At 41.7% G+C, this 17,224-nt stretch overlaps 1 protein-coding gene across 2 annotated transcripts; it reads left to right on the top strand.

Moving 5' to 3' along the window:
- Nucleotides 1–3,261: 3,261 nt before the first annotated feature.
- MPC1 (mitochondrial pyruvate carrier 1) lies at nucleotides 3,262–12,771 on the top strand (the record flags this gene model as incomplete). 2 transcript variants are annotated; one of them, XM_083732901.1, is made up of 3 exons in its annotated part: nucleotides 3,262–3,694; nucleotides 10,695–10,791; nucleotides 12,635–12,771. In XM_083732901.1, the coding sequence occupies exons 1-3, from the start codon at nucleotides 3,623–3,625 to the stop codon at nucleotides 12,769–12,771; spliced, it is 306 nt and encodes a 101-aa protein (XP_083589027.1). In that variant the 5' UTR covers nucleotides 3,262–3,622. The 2 variants fall into 2 exon arrangements, with proteins under 2 accessions (XP_083589027.1, XP_083589026.1); XM_083732900.1 differs by having other exon boundaries at nucleotides 3,550–3,690.
- Between the last annotated feature and the right edge of the window lie 4,453 nt (nucleotides 12,772–17,224).

Here is a 17,224-nt window from a genome sequence, read left to right as displayed (position 1 = left end):
CACAGCACCACCCGCATTCCTCAAGTAGTATAAATGTGCTTTAAATGTATGGGGCAATATTCAATGGAATAATTGTGCTAGTGCAAAAATTACTGGTGCAATGGGACTTCCTTCCTCTCTTCCTGCTGTGTGTGCCCCACACCGTCCCCAAATTTGCTCCAGAGGGTTGAGGGGAATGCCCAGAACAGATTTAGGGGCTGCATAGGGGGAGTAGAGAGTGGGCGAATAGTCCATCATGCGAGAAATGCTTGTGTTGACAGAACAATTTGCTGAGTGCTACACTGAATACAAGCTATGCTGTGGATGTGATCCAATTAAGATAAAACAAAACTTGTGGGCTTTAGCTATACAATTCCTTTGCTGTTTATCTAAGGTTCCTTCTCTCCAGTTCTAGGAGATGATTAAAAAATGTATATCCAGGCTATGAAAATGAAATGGATGCAGGAAGCTCTCCATATATGGAGATGTGAAGGTAAAAACTTTGACCCAGGTATAGGCAAACTCGGCCCTCCAAATGTTTTGGGACTACAATTCCCATCATCCCTGACCACTGGTCCTGTTAGCTAGGGATGGTGGGAGTTGTAGTCCCAAAACATCTGGAGGGCCGAGTTTGCCTATTCTGAAAAATTAGAGTGGGTGAATCCTCTACCGTGCTGAGATCTGGGGACTGCAGGAAACTTCAAAACCTAGAAACTGTTCAGAATAAGGTTCTTAGGACCATTCTGAGAACACATTTCTTAGAACCAAGACTCTCAGAGCCATAGAAGCCAAGCTCAGTTCCTCTCTCATTGACTCCAATAATATAGGAAGATTTCTCCGCCTGGCACACTTTTCCTTTCCCCTCTCCTCCTGAGCTGGGGATGGTTTGGGTGATGTCTTGGTCCTGTCCTGATATAGATGTTTGGTGTGTTTGAATTGCATAGTGGGAGGTTAGTATATCATGTCTGTATACTTCTCCCCATGCCACTCATGCCTCACCTATGACCAAGGCAGAGTTTCTCTGAGGCTCAGGGTGGGAGCCTTTTTAGAATAGTTATAAACTCAAACCAAAAAGCAGCCAGTCTCTGATGGGGCCCCCAGCCTGCTTAGCCCTCCAAGGCCTGGGGAAAGTGTACCCGGCTGCCCCCTCTTCCTGTGCACAGGCCTGCCTAGTACTCCATTTTCAGGGGTCTGCAGGGAGAACTTTACTGGGGAAGCATTTGCAGAATGTGCGGAGGCACTTCTGCAGGAGTGGTTTCAGCAGCAGATAGAGCCTCCACTTCAGAAGACTTCGAGAACTAGTGAATATAGGATCGCAGTGTCTATGGCAGAAGGATTTTATGCCTGACAAAAGCCCCGGATTGGTTCACAGCCTTCTGAAAAACTTGGCAGTTCACACTGTACTTGAGCAGCTGACACTTTCCCCTTGATCCCAGTTATTTTGGAAAGGACATTAGTGTTTACAGTGTTCAGGTCAGTCCTCCATCCAGCATACTCACTGTTTAATAATCCACCACTCATCGACCTAAATGGCCTTTTGTGTGTGTTTGTCGAGGAATTGGATCAAAGGTGATGATAATGAACAAATTAGGTGAAGGGTTATTTGTCTCTTTCACTCATATAGTCAAAGAAACTGCCCCTGTGAAGCTGGGGTATATTGAGCCCCAAGTGGCATTTTGTGTGGAGGTGTTCTGATTCTTCTTTTAAAAGCCCCTGTTAGCAACAAGAAGAATTCAGAACTTCTCTTGAGGAGGAAGAGCTGCAGGGTATATAGAGAGATGAAGCAAGCTTAAGCTAGTTCATAAAGAGTGCTGTTTATATCCAAAGGTAGCAGGGAAACAGGCATTTCCGTTATCTCTTGCTTCTAACCAAAGATAACATCAACCATCCAACTTGTTTGCCTGCTTTAGAAGAGGCTAAAAGTCATGTTAAAAGGCAGCATTCCCTGAGTTAAAAATAATCTTTTCTAGATAAAGACTCTCCTTGCACTTTTGAAATTGAAAGCTGCTGAGAGCTATCCAGTAGCTGTTTTAAATATACAGTAGGTAATATTCACTGTTAGTCATACTCAGAATAGACCCATTGTCCATTTATTTCAGTGGGTCTACTCTTGAGTATGACCTAGCTAGATATTTGTCAATGTGTTTTGATTTAAATGTGGAAAACCAGCAGTTCACTTCTACTTTTAAAGAACTGCAGGGGGGGATCCTGGCAACTAAAAAGAGGGGATCTAAAATAATTTATAACATTTGTACCCCACTCTTCAGCCAAACAGAATCCCAGAGTAGCTTACTTAGAATCAATTAAATAAGACAGCCCCTGCCCTCAGACTTACAATCTATTCCCCCCCCCCCCAGTTATAAAGATGACATGTTTATCTACTGTACTTAAACTGAGTACCTATCTGTGTGTGTGTCTAATGAATTGAGACATAAACTAATGACAGCATAACTAAAACACTTCTGGCACAACAGAACACCGTGACGGAAACTAGAGCACATGGAAACGCCGTTTAGCTTCCCGCCACAGCAGTACCTATTTATCTACTTGCACTGACGTGCTTTCAAACTGCTAGGTTGGCAGGAGCTGGGACAGAGCAACAGGAGCTTACTCCATTGTGGGGATTTGAACCACTGACCTTGTGATCGGCAAGCCCAAGAGGCTCAGTGGTTTAGACCATAGGGGCAGCCGTCCTTTATAAGTAAGTACTCCTAACTTCTCATATATATAAAGGACTAATCTGAAGTGGTGGTGCATAACTGAAAAACAGACCTTAGGGTTATGGTGTATAGCTCAACAAAAGTGACCACAGTGAGTGCCAGTGGTGCAAATGGGGTAAAAAGTGAGATATCAATAAAAATAAAGATAATTATAAAAATAATATCCAATGCACACTGTCCAAAAAGTAGTAGGGAGTGTTGTAATCCTGATCCTAAACTCCATTCTAAAAACAGTCTTCTTAAACCCTGGCTGAGAATGCAGTGTCTTCACCCTTTGACAACACTTTCCAGCCTGCCTTGCCCTTGAAATAAGAGGAGGGGACCGCTCCCTTCACAGCTGATGGCCTCAATCCCAGGCACATCTGCCATAGTGAAAAGAAGAATAAGAAACAAACCCGCTCTGTGGCCTCATCAGCTCCTGCCATTCTTCTTGCCCTTGACAGGCCAACTGAAAGCCATGGTGGGAGGGGGGGATGAACAGCACGCCGTGCCACCGCCCCTCGCCAATAGGAAGCAAGCAGACTCTCGCGCGCAACCAATAGAGGCTCAGAGAAGCCCTGCCCACCATGACGCATCGCCCGGCTAGGGGGCGGGAGGTGAAAGGCCAATTTGGCTTTAAATGTTGTGGCATTCAGTTCCCGCACCGCCCCCCCCCCGCCATGGCCTCCGGCACTTCTAAGCAAGGGGCCCCTCCCGCGCTTTACGGCACCTCGTTGTAAAGTTAATGAGGAGAAGGGGCGCCGCCGCCGTTTGCGCCAATGGGCAGCCGGGTTGTGATGAAAACGGAGGCGTTACCGTAAAGCAGAAGCCGGTCGTGAAGAGGCGTCTCGTCCTCCGCGCCTGAGGAGCTTGTCATTGGAAGCGGCAGAGGCGACGACGCGGCTGGCTCTTCTCCTTCTCTCCGTCGCTCCTTCGCCTCCGCCATGGCGGCGCTGGCCCGCAAGGCCGCGGACTACCTGCGCAGCAAAGACTTCAGGGACTACCTCATGAGGTGGGCAAGAGGGGGAAGCCGGTCTTTCTCCCCGCGGCCGAGCCGACCTTCGCGGGGCCTTCAGGGCGCTGCTCACCCGCTGCCTGGAAGGGGAAGGAGCTGCGGGCGCGTCTCGCATTTGGTGGTGTGGATTCACACAGCCTCTGTCTCCGCATCAAAGGGGAAACACGGGCGGGAGGGCTTGGAGTCGCGGCTGCGAGTCCGTGTGTGCTTGGCTCGGGAGAAATATAGCTCGTTCACTTTTGCTTTCTGTGTCGTGTCTGCTACCTGGTCTCCTGTCAGGATTTCCGTTGAGTTGCCGGGCGCTCCCATCTCTGGGTGGTCGTGGTGTGGTTCAACATGGGCATCTCTTGACCCGCAAACGGGCGAAATCGGGCCTCCCTACGCCCAGGGTGACCCTTGAGGCTCGGGTGGCATTCGGTGTCCTTGGGAACGGGGCCTGCGCGGGGAGTTTGCCGGCTCGCGGTGGAAGCACCCTGCCCGCCCGTTCAGGTGAAAGGTGCGCTGCTGCTGTTGCACCTGCATCCGATGCGTCTATATAGGAAGCTAAATGTCGGCTAGGCTGCTGTAAGGAAGGGGTTTCTTCTCGTAAATATTCCGGGGGTGGGGGTGGGGAACGGGCCCTGCAGTTTCAGCCTCAGTGTTGTAGAAATGACAACTGCACCTGCTGAATACAGTAATACAGTAATGCTAGTAAACCCGAAGATGGGAACCTTTTTGACCAGGTGGACCAGATCTTTTATATAGATATATATTCCCCACACAGATTTTGAAAGAGGCAGGTCTCATCCACCTGCCAGTCATCAGATAGCATAATGATGTTTGGTGGGACAACCCATCTGTCAATCACCTATCAGATGGTGGGCTGACCTGCTCAGTCTTGCTTTCTGCAGGAGAAGCAGCTGTGCCTCTCCCTGCCCAGTCACACCTGATGTCCACATAGGTTGTCAGCTTTGGGGAAGGTGGGTGTGGTTTAAGGAAGACAGCCTTATGGGCCAAATGGGGAGATCTGGAGATGATTTGTCCTGTGTCTGAAGATCCTCCTCTGCTGTATATGCTTATCTGGGATTAAATTCTACTGAACATACTGAGACATCCATGGCTGTAGTGGTAATCTTATTCATCTCTAGTTGCCATTTATCCCTTTTTAAGGAGAGGCCCTGTATTCTGCACCAACCTGTTCTCAATCTACTCCACAGAATAGGATGCAGGCTACTGCTTTGGGACCCTTTGGGTACCTCAACATGCAGAAGAAGGGAATTGAGCAAGTTTGAGTAATGAAGAAAACCTGCAGTGCTGTAATGACTGGTGGGAAGACACAAAATATTACATGGAGCGAATTGGATTTAAGATCAGAAATTATGTTTAGGATTAACCATGTTCTAAAGTGACATTGATTTGTTCCATGCAAGTGAAATAGGCTTAATTGTGGGTGGGGTGCTTTGTTGCTAAACGCTAATGTTAAATATTGAGTTCTGTTAACTATGATACAATTGTTAACTATGATACACTACGTGTATAAACATGATGTGATTGCAGAAGAGCTTTATGCCCATTTCCATGATGACCCCAATCTGTTTTTACTAATGCTGTGCTTATATTGCACAAGATAGAAAGAGCTTGCACAATATACAGATCTTTCCCAGTCATTTGACATTGCTGCTTAAGACAGGGGTGTAAGAAATCAAGAAGACAAAGAATCTGTTTAATTTTAAAAGATGATGATGTTTTCCTTAAGTTAGGACAACCACTCCAATTCACATGCTAGTACTTTAATTTAATGAATTTTTATGCCTCCATTCAAAATATACTAGAACTAGCTTTATCATTCCTATCAGTACTTTATTTAATTATACATTTTAATGCCAGCATTCAGAATATACGCTCTTCTCACAACTTTTTACTGTATTTTACCACCTTTTACCAGCTCTGTCTGTCTGGTTCACCTACCATAGCCATTCCAACAACAATATGGTTTTAATTGTATGGTTTATATACTGTCATTGTAAAGTGCTTGGACATTTTTAATGAATAGTGGTGTATAATTACTTTGATAAATAAAAAATAAACCTTAAAAAACCAATATACTAATGATAATAGCAGGAGGAAAACATCTAGGTTAGGTTATTCTATTTCCATCAGCCCATGTAAGAGCTCTCCCCCCCCCCCCCCGAGTTGCTCGTGAGTCTTGTTGGTAAGTTGTTCTGTAGCTGGTATAATAAATGTTAGTTCAGCTACTGGCCTACGTTCAAAAACTTATACACACACACACACACACACACACACACACACAATATATATATGTGTGTGTGTGTGTGTGTGTGTGTGTGCGCGCGCACACATATATAGTGTGTGTGTGTGTCTATAGGGATCTCTGGTGCAACACTATCCAATTTTTAAATCTTGGAGCTACTAAATATATATATATATTTCAAAGTCTGCTGTACAAACTGTGGTTACCTAGTAGTAAATGAGTATTTAACTTTCAAACGAAGGTTGTCTGCACTACAGGTTACCTCATTTCAGTCCATTGAATTATTGCGTTGCATCTATGCTTTTGCAAACGATTCTCTCCTGTTCCTTACTCTCCATTTTTATTCCTGTAGTTGGGGCTGACTTTGATCTGAGTTGGGTTTGCTTCCCTCTCCCCCACCCCCAGATTTTTAGTTACTCTTCAAATCTCACAGTAGCAATCTGTAATTTTACATTTTTGCCATACAGAAAGTTTAATTGTAGATAATGTATAATTAAATCTCCATGACTATGCCAGCACAGCTTTACAAATAGGCCCATAAAAGTAATTACAAATACAGCCCACAATTACTTTTGCTAGTAATTGTGTATATGATTCACAAGAAGATGGCAACCAGTTTTTGTAAGGCTTTCCTATCTGATCACTGAACTCCAATTCTTTCTTTTCATGGGAAATTACGGTAGGTTAGTGACTACTGACAAGTCTGTTCTAGCAGCAACAATGGTTAAATTGTTTTATAAAACCAGCAACAACAGATAACACTTTTATAAAACCAAGCTGAAAAGAAGTGTGCCTACATATGAACATTAACTTCTAGCGGAAGTGAAAAAAGTAACAGGATATGCAAGACAGGCATCAAACATAAACCAAAGGGAGCCATATGATGACAAGAGTTAAGGAATTAGCATGGAGCTTCTTTTTTGTCTCTGTACACATCTGTTTATAAACGATAGAGAGGAAATTCTGGTGTAGATATGCCCATACTGATTTCCTTACTGAAGCAATCTAAGGTACTTCCAGTGTATCTTCTCAGTTTAAACTTTGGAAGAACAAGCAGGTTACAAAGGACTTTGGGGAGTATGTCTTGAAATGCTTGCAATACTACATTTCTGCTCAGCTAATTTCAGTATTCCCCAGGCTTTCAGGTGGTAATGTTTGATAAGAGACATATTATTCCTCCATAAACTGTTACCAAGCACATCCTGGTCATGCTGTTGAGTGCCTATGTGATCAAATTTATTTTAGTTCTGAAAAGGTGGTGTTGATTTAAAGTATACTTATTAAATGTTTTTTTAAAAGTCAGAGCCTCTTGAGAGAATGGGCAAGATGACTATAGAACAATGAACTGTCCTATGCCTTGTCGAGCTATGCAAGATTTACTACATAAACAAGAACCTAGAATCTTTAGTCACTGGAATTGTTTAGGTTCCCTTCTCACATAACCCAAATAGGAGATAGTGAGGTGATTCTTTCAATATGCCCAGATAATTTGGATGTTCTTGCAGCTGCAAGTGATCTCATGGACAGTGGATTCCATGTGACTGGCAGGATTATTAAAGGCCACCTTATATGCAGCTCTTTTGCAATCCTTATCTGGAATAATATGCATTTTTAAAGGAGAAAGCAGATGATGATCCCTGAGAAAGAAGAAAGGAGATATTTTTATACTGGGAATTTTTTTAACATTCAGGCACGTGTAAAGTTTAGGCAAACTAAGTAAGATCCTAGATAATAAAGACCTTTTCATATGGGCAGTTAGGATCATCGTTCTGGGGTAAAGTAAATGAAATATGTTGACTTGCAAGAGCACGAGGTCGGGGGAATGACAGAATGAAGACATTAAATTGGTGATTAACGGGTCATGCATGGGATGCTGAGAGAGAAACTGTTACGTGGAATAATGAAGCCTTTTAATTATTTGCAGATACAGGCATAATGGAATATAGTAGCCTGAATTAGGAGTGTGTAAGTTACCGGTAACTACAATCCCATGGTACCTGCTTGGCGTGCCAACTTTAGCATTTAAAAGATTTGGCTTTCATTAAAACAAGTGGAGACCTGCAGTAACTCAATGTGCATGGAAGGGACTGTGCAGGAGGGTGCCTGTCCTTCACTGTGCTTTCTTCTTCTCATGTACGTCCTCCAAATCTGTGAGGTGGCTCTTTTGTTGTGACTGGCAGAGGATCCACCATGAAACTTTCAAAAGAGAGAGTGGCGTAGTGACCAAAGATATCTAACCTGGGAAAAAGAGGAATAGAGTTTTTGTACCATCCGTAATATTCAAAGTATGCCTCCCTAGTTCTGACGTGTTTATATAGTCCTGCATTCTGAATGCATGTGTGGCTGTCCCATTTTTCTGTTTTAGTTTGAAAGTTAATTTTTGAGGTGTGAAGCTTGGGGCAGTGCTGCATATGCTGCAGCTCCTTCTAACCTGGTAGCCCATGGCTCTTAAGATAGGCATTCAGCAATTCTTTCAGCCTTCACACTGTGCCCTTATGTAACACAAGACTCTGCTATTTTTTATGGTCCTTTTTCTTTCTCTTCTGTTGCCTGCCTTAAAGCTAAATGGTTATGCTAGAGGAAGACAATTCACAGTCATATTTTTACTACTCTTTCCCCCTTTGCAGGTCAGGAGAGAAGCGTTTATTTTGAAAATGGGGGCACCATGTCCAGAACCATTGTTAAAATAACAATATACTGTTACTACATCCCATTCATGCATATAATGCCTCTAAATAAACTTATTGTCTCTATTCATAAAGTTGGATATCTCAAATAATGCAATAACCTTTAGAAAATGTCATGTTGAATATATTTTGTAGATAAAATTAGTTATGGCTCCTTATTTCCAAAGACATGAGAATATAAAACACATTTTAGTGATTTGTTGCTAAATGAGCACACTAAAGTACTTTGACTTTTTTGTGAAGAACTATATGTGGCATCTTTCATATACATACTGAATTTTATTTCATGAAAGCTAATAACTATTTATTTTCTCTTTCATGTACCAATTAAATGATGAAACATTATGGCTTCTCATAACACAGTACGGTAAGGCACCGTCTCTGCTTTCTTTCTGCCAATTGTAATTGTGCTGTTCTTCCTTAGTTATGAACAAGCCTGCACAGTTGATGTGCTGTTCCTCTCTGTAGATGGGTTAGATAAAATATTATTTCTTCTGCTCCATTAGTATCACGCCCACATTCAAATAGCTACCCTGAGATCTCAATAAACTTAGCACTTGATACTAGTGTAGACAGAATTGTTGTTCAGCCATTTTCTTCTGAAGATATAACCTGCTTCTTGAAATTGTATATGACATTTGGTGTGTCTGCCTCCCACTGCCAAAAAAGGAGAGGGGTGCATTTAGTACAAGTACTTCATTTTAAAGGATGAATGCTATTCATTGATTGTCAGTATTGTTCAGCTATGACTCTTTCCAGTACATATAAAAGGTAAAGGTACCCCTGCCCGTACGGGCCAGTCTTGACAGACTCTGGGGTTGTGCGCCCATCTCACTTAAGAGGCCAGGGGCCAGCGCTGTCCGGAGACACTTCCGGGTCACGTGGCCAGCGTGACATCGCTGCTCTGGCGAGCCAGAGCCGCACACGGAAACGCCGTTTACCTTCCCGCCAGTAAGCGGTCCCTATTTATCTACTTGCACCCGGAGGTGCTTTCAAACTGCTAGGTTGGCAGGCGCTGGGACCGAGCAGCGGGAGCGCACCCCGCCGCAGGGATTCGAACCGCCAACCTTTCGATCGGCAAGTCCTAGGCGCTGAGGCTTTAACCCACAGCGCCACCTGCGTCCCTTCCAGTACATATAGCAACTGCTTAATAATGCAACAAGGAGCTGCAGCTAGCTGAAGGGGTCGCTGCACTCTGAAGTATGTTCAAGGCAATTGTGCTGTTGTGTCTCTCCTCTGATGGCTGCAAAATTAGTTTGTGACTCCCCCAACAAAATAGCAGTGTGTGGGAGCATTTGTTATTTCAGGAAACTATTGAACTGATGATCTTTGTAGCCAGCAATACTATACAATTAAGCTCCATATTGAAGCAAAAAAGGTCCCTGAGCCTTTGGTAATTCTCCTCCCCCCCCCCCCCCAAAAAAAAATCAGGCTTTATTAGTAATTATTAGTAAATCCAAGTGAGTGCCAAATTAATCCAACTCTCATGCAGCTTTTAAAGATGGTGCTTTCTTACACAGAAAATTCTTGTTGCTTACCTCTTACATTAGCAATGCTAATTCAGCTGGTTTCCCAGTGATAATTCCTGAATATCCTATTAAGTAGTCTTAATATATATGTATGTTCAAATAAACACATTTCCCCTTAAAAAACACCTCAGTGACAGGAATCATGATGTGAATTTTGAAGCTTTTTGAGAAGCCTGAAAGCATACAGTACACTTCTTCTTTCTATTCTAAACTTTGGGAATCCACTAGATTTGAGAAATGACTTTTAGGTAAAAAAAACCTAATTACATAGAATGCTTTCTTTGTCTTAATTGGACTGTCAGTGTAAGGTTATTTCATACATACTTCTGTTCTCCTATTGCAGAGTAAATGTACTATGCTAAACATTTTATTTGACTTAATACACTGGGAGAGGACAGACACTTTAACCAACACATTCTTAGTGTGTAAGAAATAAGATGGCTCCTGTTCAGCATTACATCTTGAAATTCTGGTTTAAAAAATATGAAGAAGCAGGGGGCAAAGCATCTTTTCCTCTTATTATCTCCATTATAGCACTTCTGGGGGCCAGTAGCCAACTGGGGACTCCCTATTGCTGCTATTAATGATATGAAGAAATCACCAGAGATCATCAGTGGCCGAATGACCTTTGGTAAGTAAAATGTTTAATCTAGGGATGAAACTAATTCTTAAAGTGTCAGCAAACTTGCTTTAGATGTGTAACCTGCATTTATTGCTATTTCTTGAAGAGCTACATTTAATAGTATTTATTGAACAGTTCCACACCTAGCAATGCTGAATAGCAAACTACCAATCAAAGAGAATAATTTAACTGAGATTGTGCAGGCCTAAGGAATCTCTTTGATTCCTAGCTGATTTTCCGAACTACTATATCTGACAGGAGTTGGATTCTTGCAGTCATTTAAAGAACTTGGAGGGGCTGCTAGTTGACATAGATATAGTCCTGCTGAAAGAGGCTGTGAGGCTTATAAATATGTGACAGCATCCGTGGGTTTGCCTATCACTATTTGCACATGGCAGCAACTCTGGGCGCAGACACTGTGTAACTATTTTGTGTATTTCTTGGGAACTACTAAATTATACAGCAATGTAGATATTCTGCAGCCTTCAAAAGACAAAAAGCAGTTAATATTTAACTGCTTCAACAAGGGGGTTCCATATTACAATACTCATAGCTTTTTTTAAATGCCAAAAAGACACTTTCTTTCAGATGATGAGTAGGTGCAACAAACCCAAAACACTTCCATCCCTGGCAATGCTGAATAACAAACTACTGATCAAAGGGAAGAACTGAATTGAGGTTGCGTAGGCCTATGGCATCTCTTTGATTTGTAGCTCATTTTCCGAACTACTGTGACAGGAGTGGGATACTTGCAATCATTTAAAGAACTTGGTTAGTCCCAAGAGAAATGGGGCCAAAATAGACCCACTAAGAAAAAGAGGGAGATAAATTGTGCAAGCTAAAGTCAGGAAAGTCATATATAAAGGTTTAAAATTCCTCCAGTTTTAACCATCAAAACCCCTCTTGGAAGCAGGAGTAAAGAGGGGGAATTTTGATTGTTCAAGTCTGCAGGAGAGAGAGTAAAGAAAGATAAATTTCCACAGTCTCAAACCTGGGAACGGGGTGTCAGAGACAGAGATTTTTGGGGAAGTTCATAGACTGTGAATGGAATGTCTTTTGACAGATAGTTAAGAAGAGAAACAAATTGATTCCAATGTTGCCTTTTACATTTAAAAGAAACAAAGAAGTTGAAAAATGAAAGTAATTCTCTTTTGTTGGACCTGCTTTCAAAAGATGGATACAAATAGAAATTGTCTCCTCTAGAGGAAGCTTGTGAAATTGTTGCTGGAGTCGATCTGGGGATTTCACAGCTGTGGAGATTAGGATCGTGGGACCAGACTCTGACCTTGAATAAAAATGTGTTTGGAAGAAGTTTTGGTGCTTGCTTTCTGCAAGACAAGCGCTTTGTTGGAGCAGATGCATGAGAAGATGGATTTGATGACTGTTGCAGTCAAAAATTTTGACAAACAGTGAATATTTATACAGAAACCATTCAGGAGCCAACGCAGGAACCTGTTTTGACAGGGCAAGTGCAAATGCAAATGTTTTATTCCTTTCTTTTTTCTGTAATTTTTGAAACTTCTAATATCATTTTAAAAGAGAGAGAGAGAGAGAAAGAGGGAGATAATCACAGTATGCTGAGGGGAACCCTGAGATTTGTAGAAGTACAATTTTTAGGACGTATAGGCAGCAAAAAAATCCCCCCAAACAGCCCAATGATTACTTAGTATTTTCAGTAGCAAAAGCATCTGCTCCAGTAGTAATTGTAAGATGATGAAATACATATATCTAATTGTCAGTGTGAACAGAGGTTCACTTGGAATGTAATCGAAATAGTAATTGCAGAAATGGAGGGAACTGCCTAGTCAGAGTTCCAGAATACTCTAAAGTCTTGTTAATTTTACTTTTACAGCCCTCTGCTGTTACTCGTTGACTTTCATGCGGTTTGCATATAAGGTGCAGCCAAGGAACTGGTTGCTGTTTGCTTGTCACTTTACCAATGAAGGCGCACAACTTATCCAAGGAGGACGATTAATTAAATTCAAGTGAGTACACTTTTTAAAAATTGCTGTAACAATTAATGAGATAAACTAAGCAGTTTTTTTTATCTCATACTTGTTTTCTTCATAAGCCTTGTTGGATGAAGACTTCCTTGAATCAACTTTTTATTTTTATTTTTTCTCTTCTTCACAGCCTGGAAAAGAAGAACTGAGTGCCTGTTTAACAGGGGGAAATGTAAAAGGTGCTCCACAGATTACAATCAATGAATGTTTTTGCCATCCACAGTTGCTGTGTCCAATATTTTTGCATCACCATTTCATTAAAATTCATGGAAACGTTCAATGTCATCCCATCCCTGAATTTTGTAGCCTGCCTTTTAAAAAGAACCACCCAGCAGTTTGAAACATTGCATCAAACATCTTGCCTTACAAATACTGCATTTTTATATTTATTTATTTATGAAATTGTTCAGCATACACACATAACAACTTTTCGAGAGGATAAGAATTGTTCACAAGCTGCAACAAACAGGCTCTGAACCAAATTGTGCATTTTGATTTTAAGAATTTAACAATGGGTATTTGGCAGCCTGGCACACATGTACTCAAGAATGGTGGTTCTGTCTCCTTAAGTGCATTGTAGTTGCCATAAAATAGAGCTTGTGTTCAGAAGCACCCATTCCTGACTGTTTTTATAATTAAATTGTATTATCAGGCTCTCCTATCAGCAGTACGATGTTGGCTGAAAAAGAGTAGTTGCTGACTGACTGCTGACTGATTTGAATGTTGTATCTGTGCTCTTCCATATATTCGGATCTTAACTCCACCCCCACCCCCAATAAATAAACTGAAGGGGGGAAACAGAAGTTCATTACAGTTTATGGGCTGATTCAGACAAAATCTGAGAGTGGCACAGGCTACATGTAGGTGGAAAGTAGAATTTTTATAGGATTATCTGTCCTGCCTCAGACCTGCTAGACATCCACACTGCAGAAGTAATGTTTGCATGGAGCCTGAATTGCAAATTCCAGCATTAGGTCTGAAACGTGGGATAATTTTGTGGGTCTTATGTAGGTTGACAACCATATTGTTTGGACCTATGTACCAGAGGAGTTTCACATGTGGATTGTTTGTAAATGTTACATCCAGTGCTTGGATATCCTGTTGTCTGTGGTCATGTTTGCCTAGTGAACAAAATTTGTGTACTTCTACATCTCTATTGTATGTAGACTGCACCCCTAAGAGCTGAAGTGTCCCACTTGTTGCAAGTATGCTGAATATTGTGGATAGTCAAGTTGTGTCTGTGTCCTAATTCCATTTTAATTGTCCCATGAAGCTATTACTAGAAACTTTTAAATGTTATTTAATACAAAACTTAACTGCAGACTTAAATGAAGGTTTTTAGAGTGTTGAAGGATACTCCAGTCTACCAGAATTATAAATTTCAGCACAATGTTCTAGTTACTTCCTCCTATAGCACTTATGACTTTTATCAACAATTGTAAAGTACCATGTACTGAGGACATTGAATAGTTTTTTTAGTTCAACAACTTTGGGGGCAGTAAACTTTCTCAGCAGGCGAAGGAGTTACAATATTAAATTAATTAAACTAATGGCAATAAACTGTTTTGAGAAAATTTTGTACTAACGGTTTTTCAGCTATGTTAATAAAAATGGTACTGTACTTGCATTATTGGATTGAACAAAACAAGCTACCATTTATGAAAAATCTATGAAGGGTGGAACTTCTTGTCTGTGAGGTCCATTTCTGTTGTAAAGACTTCCAAGCTAATATTAATACATACGTTGGTAAAAGCATACAGGTAGTTTCTCTTCTTTTCTACTGACTTGTTAATATGGAAGTGGGCTGTATTGATCTATAGATTGGTGTAAGGATATATGGAATCCATGAGAAGAAGGTGCAAAAACAGTCCTTTGACCACTGATACTGCTAAAGATGTGGTTTTCTACATTTTAGTAGCTACTTCTTTTGTAACTGGGAAGAACAGATCCCTAAATATAAATGAATAGCAGATTATTCAAATTATTTTCATGATTTGGACTTCAGATTCCTTAAGTGATATAGCTCCCGAAAACCTTACATTGTTGCTACTTCCATATTTTCCTTTTTTTAAAAAAGCAAAATAAATGCCAATGCAGCATTATCAACTGATGCTCAGCACTTGGCTATGTAAATTTAGACCTTATCTCACAAAATTATAGACTCTGGAATGTTGGAAACTGGCCCCCTTGGGAAAGGCTGACTCCTCTTCCCAGGCTCTGGGGCCTGTTGCCGGTGATCTATCCTGGCTGGTTTTCGGCCAGACCAGGGAGGTCTTCAATAAGCGACACCTCCCTCTTGAAAGATGCACACTCCCTTCCCCCTTGCATGACAGCAGGAGAAAGAAAACAGTCTGAAAAGTAGTCTATTCCATTCTACTTTATTTCACAGACTGTACACTGTACAAAGACATAACTTCTCTCTCAGAAGTCTCCATACAACTGACTGACTCCCCCTTTGCAGGAACAACAGGAAGGTCTCAAGTTACACTGAGAACACAACTCTGAGAAGAGCTTTGAACATCCGGTCTCACGCTCAGACCCATCAGACACATCATGTGATGTAAACAATGAGCTATGAGTTTGCAGCTGCTGAGCACTCATATTACAACATCCTCCCCCATATGAGTCGAAGTGAGCTGTGAAAACAAAAGCAGCATCTAGAGAAGAAAACAAACAGTTGTTATACACATAACAATCTCCTGTTGTTTCAGTTCCACCTTCGGAACTATCTGCCACTGGTTCCACCAATGTAAACCTCTGGTTGCCTGTTTTCCAAGGAATTAGAGCTTCTGCTCTACCTTGGCTAGGGAGAATTGTGTTGCCATTGAATTGGGTCTAACCATGCAGACATCGTGCTAGTTCTATGAAATAATACTTGCACTTTCTACAACTATAGAGGAGTCAATGCACTGAAAAGAATTATGTGGGATAATAGCATTTGTTGGTGGTACCTGTTGAACCTGCAAGGAAGCCAAAGATTATCAAGGAATGAGGGAAGGTTGGGTGGGCAGGGAGCTCCATGACTTATGCATAGACCCACCCCTCTGTTTCATCCCAACTAATTGCATCTTCAGGGGTAGCGATGTGGCGAAACGGGAATGTACTGCATGTATGGTGAGCTTGGGCTGCCCAGACTACAAGACTCCCCTCTGCCTCACTCACGTGGCCCAAAGGAAAGGAGAGTGATACGTTTGGCACCAGCTTGGCTGCAAGAGTTGTCAGAAGATGTATATGGCATCATCCAGCCGTCTTAGGGCTGCATTCCAGATTTGTGTACAGTCTACTCCTTAGCTCATTCTTCTCCCAAAGATGTCCTGCAAGTTTTACTTCCCCTAGTTGAGCTCCCTTTATATGTATAGACCAGTCATCCTTAAGATTACACATAGGCTGTGTCTACCTCTGCCTAGGCAGATCTCATCAATCCTTTATCCTCTGAATTAGCTCTGCTTATCCTAGACTGCCCCTTTTAGCTGCATTATTTCCAGTATATATATGAGACTACTGAAATGTGGGTGCTGACCAGCTGACCCAATTATTGGATTTAAAATTATTACTGTTATTATTTTGAGACAGCAGAAAATCCAACTATTTTTTTTGCAATGATTCAAATAGCAGGATGATGTCAGAAGAGGGTGAACAAGAAAAAGTGCAACTGAAATTTGTGGGAGGAATGTTTATTAATGATGGCGGTTTTTGTAATGCCCATTTGCCGCACTTATTCTTACTAAGAATGACTGCATCCCATGAAACTAATGTTTTATCATTCATATTGTACCCTTTCCCAATACACTCAAGGCAGTTCTTCAGTTTAAAAGGTAAAAATTGAAAATAGAAGGTAAAAATAGCCTTAATACGGTCATAGAGCAATACATGGGTTGTGAGACGTTGCACAATTTTTACGTTTTTAGAACACACAAACCTAGGCGGCTTCTGATTTAGCCATTGGTTTACATATATATATCGCAATTTGTTTTATCTCTGCCATTTGTCACTGGCGGTTTTACGTTCTATTTTGTGGAATTTTGTTTACTTGTGCCAGCGCTCCTAACACTAAAAATAAATGCAGCTCATTGATAACAGAAGGAACATTCAGCGAACGACACGCCTGTAACTGAAAGTGATGGATGGTTCGATTAGAGAAGAATTGGGGGGCGAAATCTGAAGATCGCTGGAAGAAAAGTCACGTGGATACGAGGACGGGAACAAAACGGGTAAGAGACAATGCAAAAAAAAACCCAACCAAACAAAAACCAAGCTGACTTCGGGTTCTCCATTGAATGTAAGTGGGGGGAAACAATGCTCCGCACATGGCGGCCTTCGAAGAGAAACCGGAAACAAGCCCTGCTGCGTGTGACAAGCAAAACGAGAAGGGGCGTGGCCAACGGGTATTTTGATCGCTATTCGGCGAGGAGAAGAAGAGGGCGGGCCTACTGATATTG

The sequence above is a fragment of the Podarcis gaigeae genome (assembly GCF_964106915.1).
Source record: "Podarcis gaigeae genome assembly, chromosome: 3".
Taxonomy (NCBI): Eukaryota; Metazoa; Chordata; class Lepidosauria; order Squamata; family Lacertidae; genus Podarcis; species Podarcis gaigeae.
This window is presented reverse-complemented; position numbering and strand designations above follow the sequence as displayed.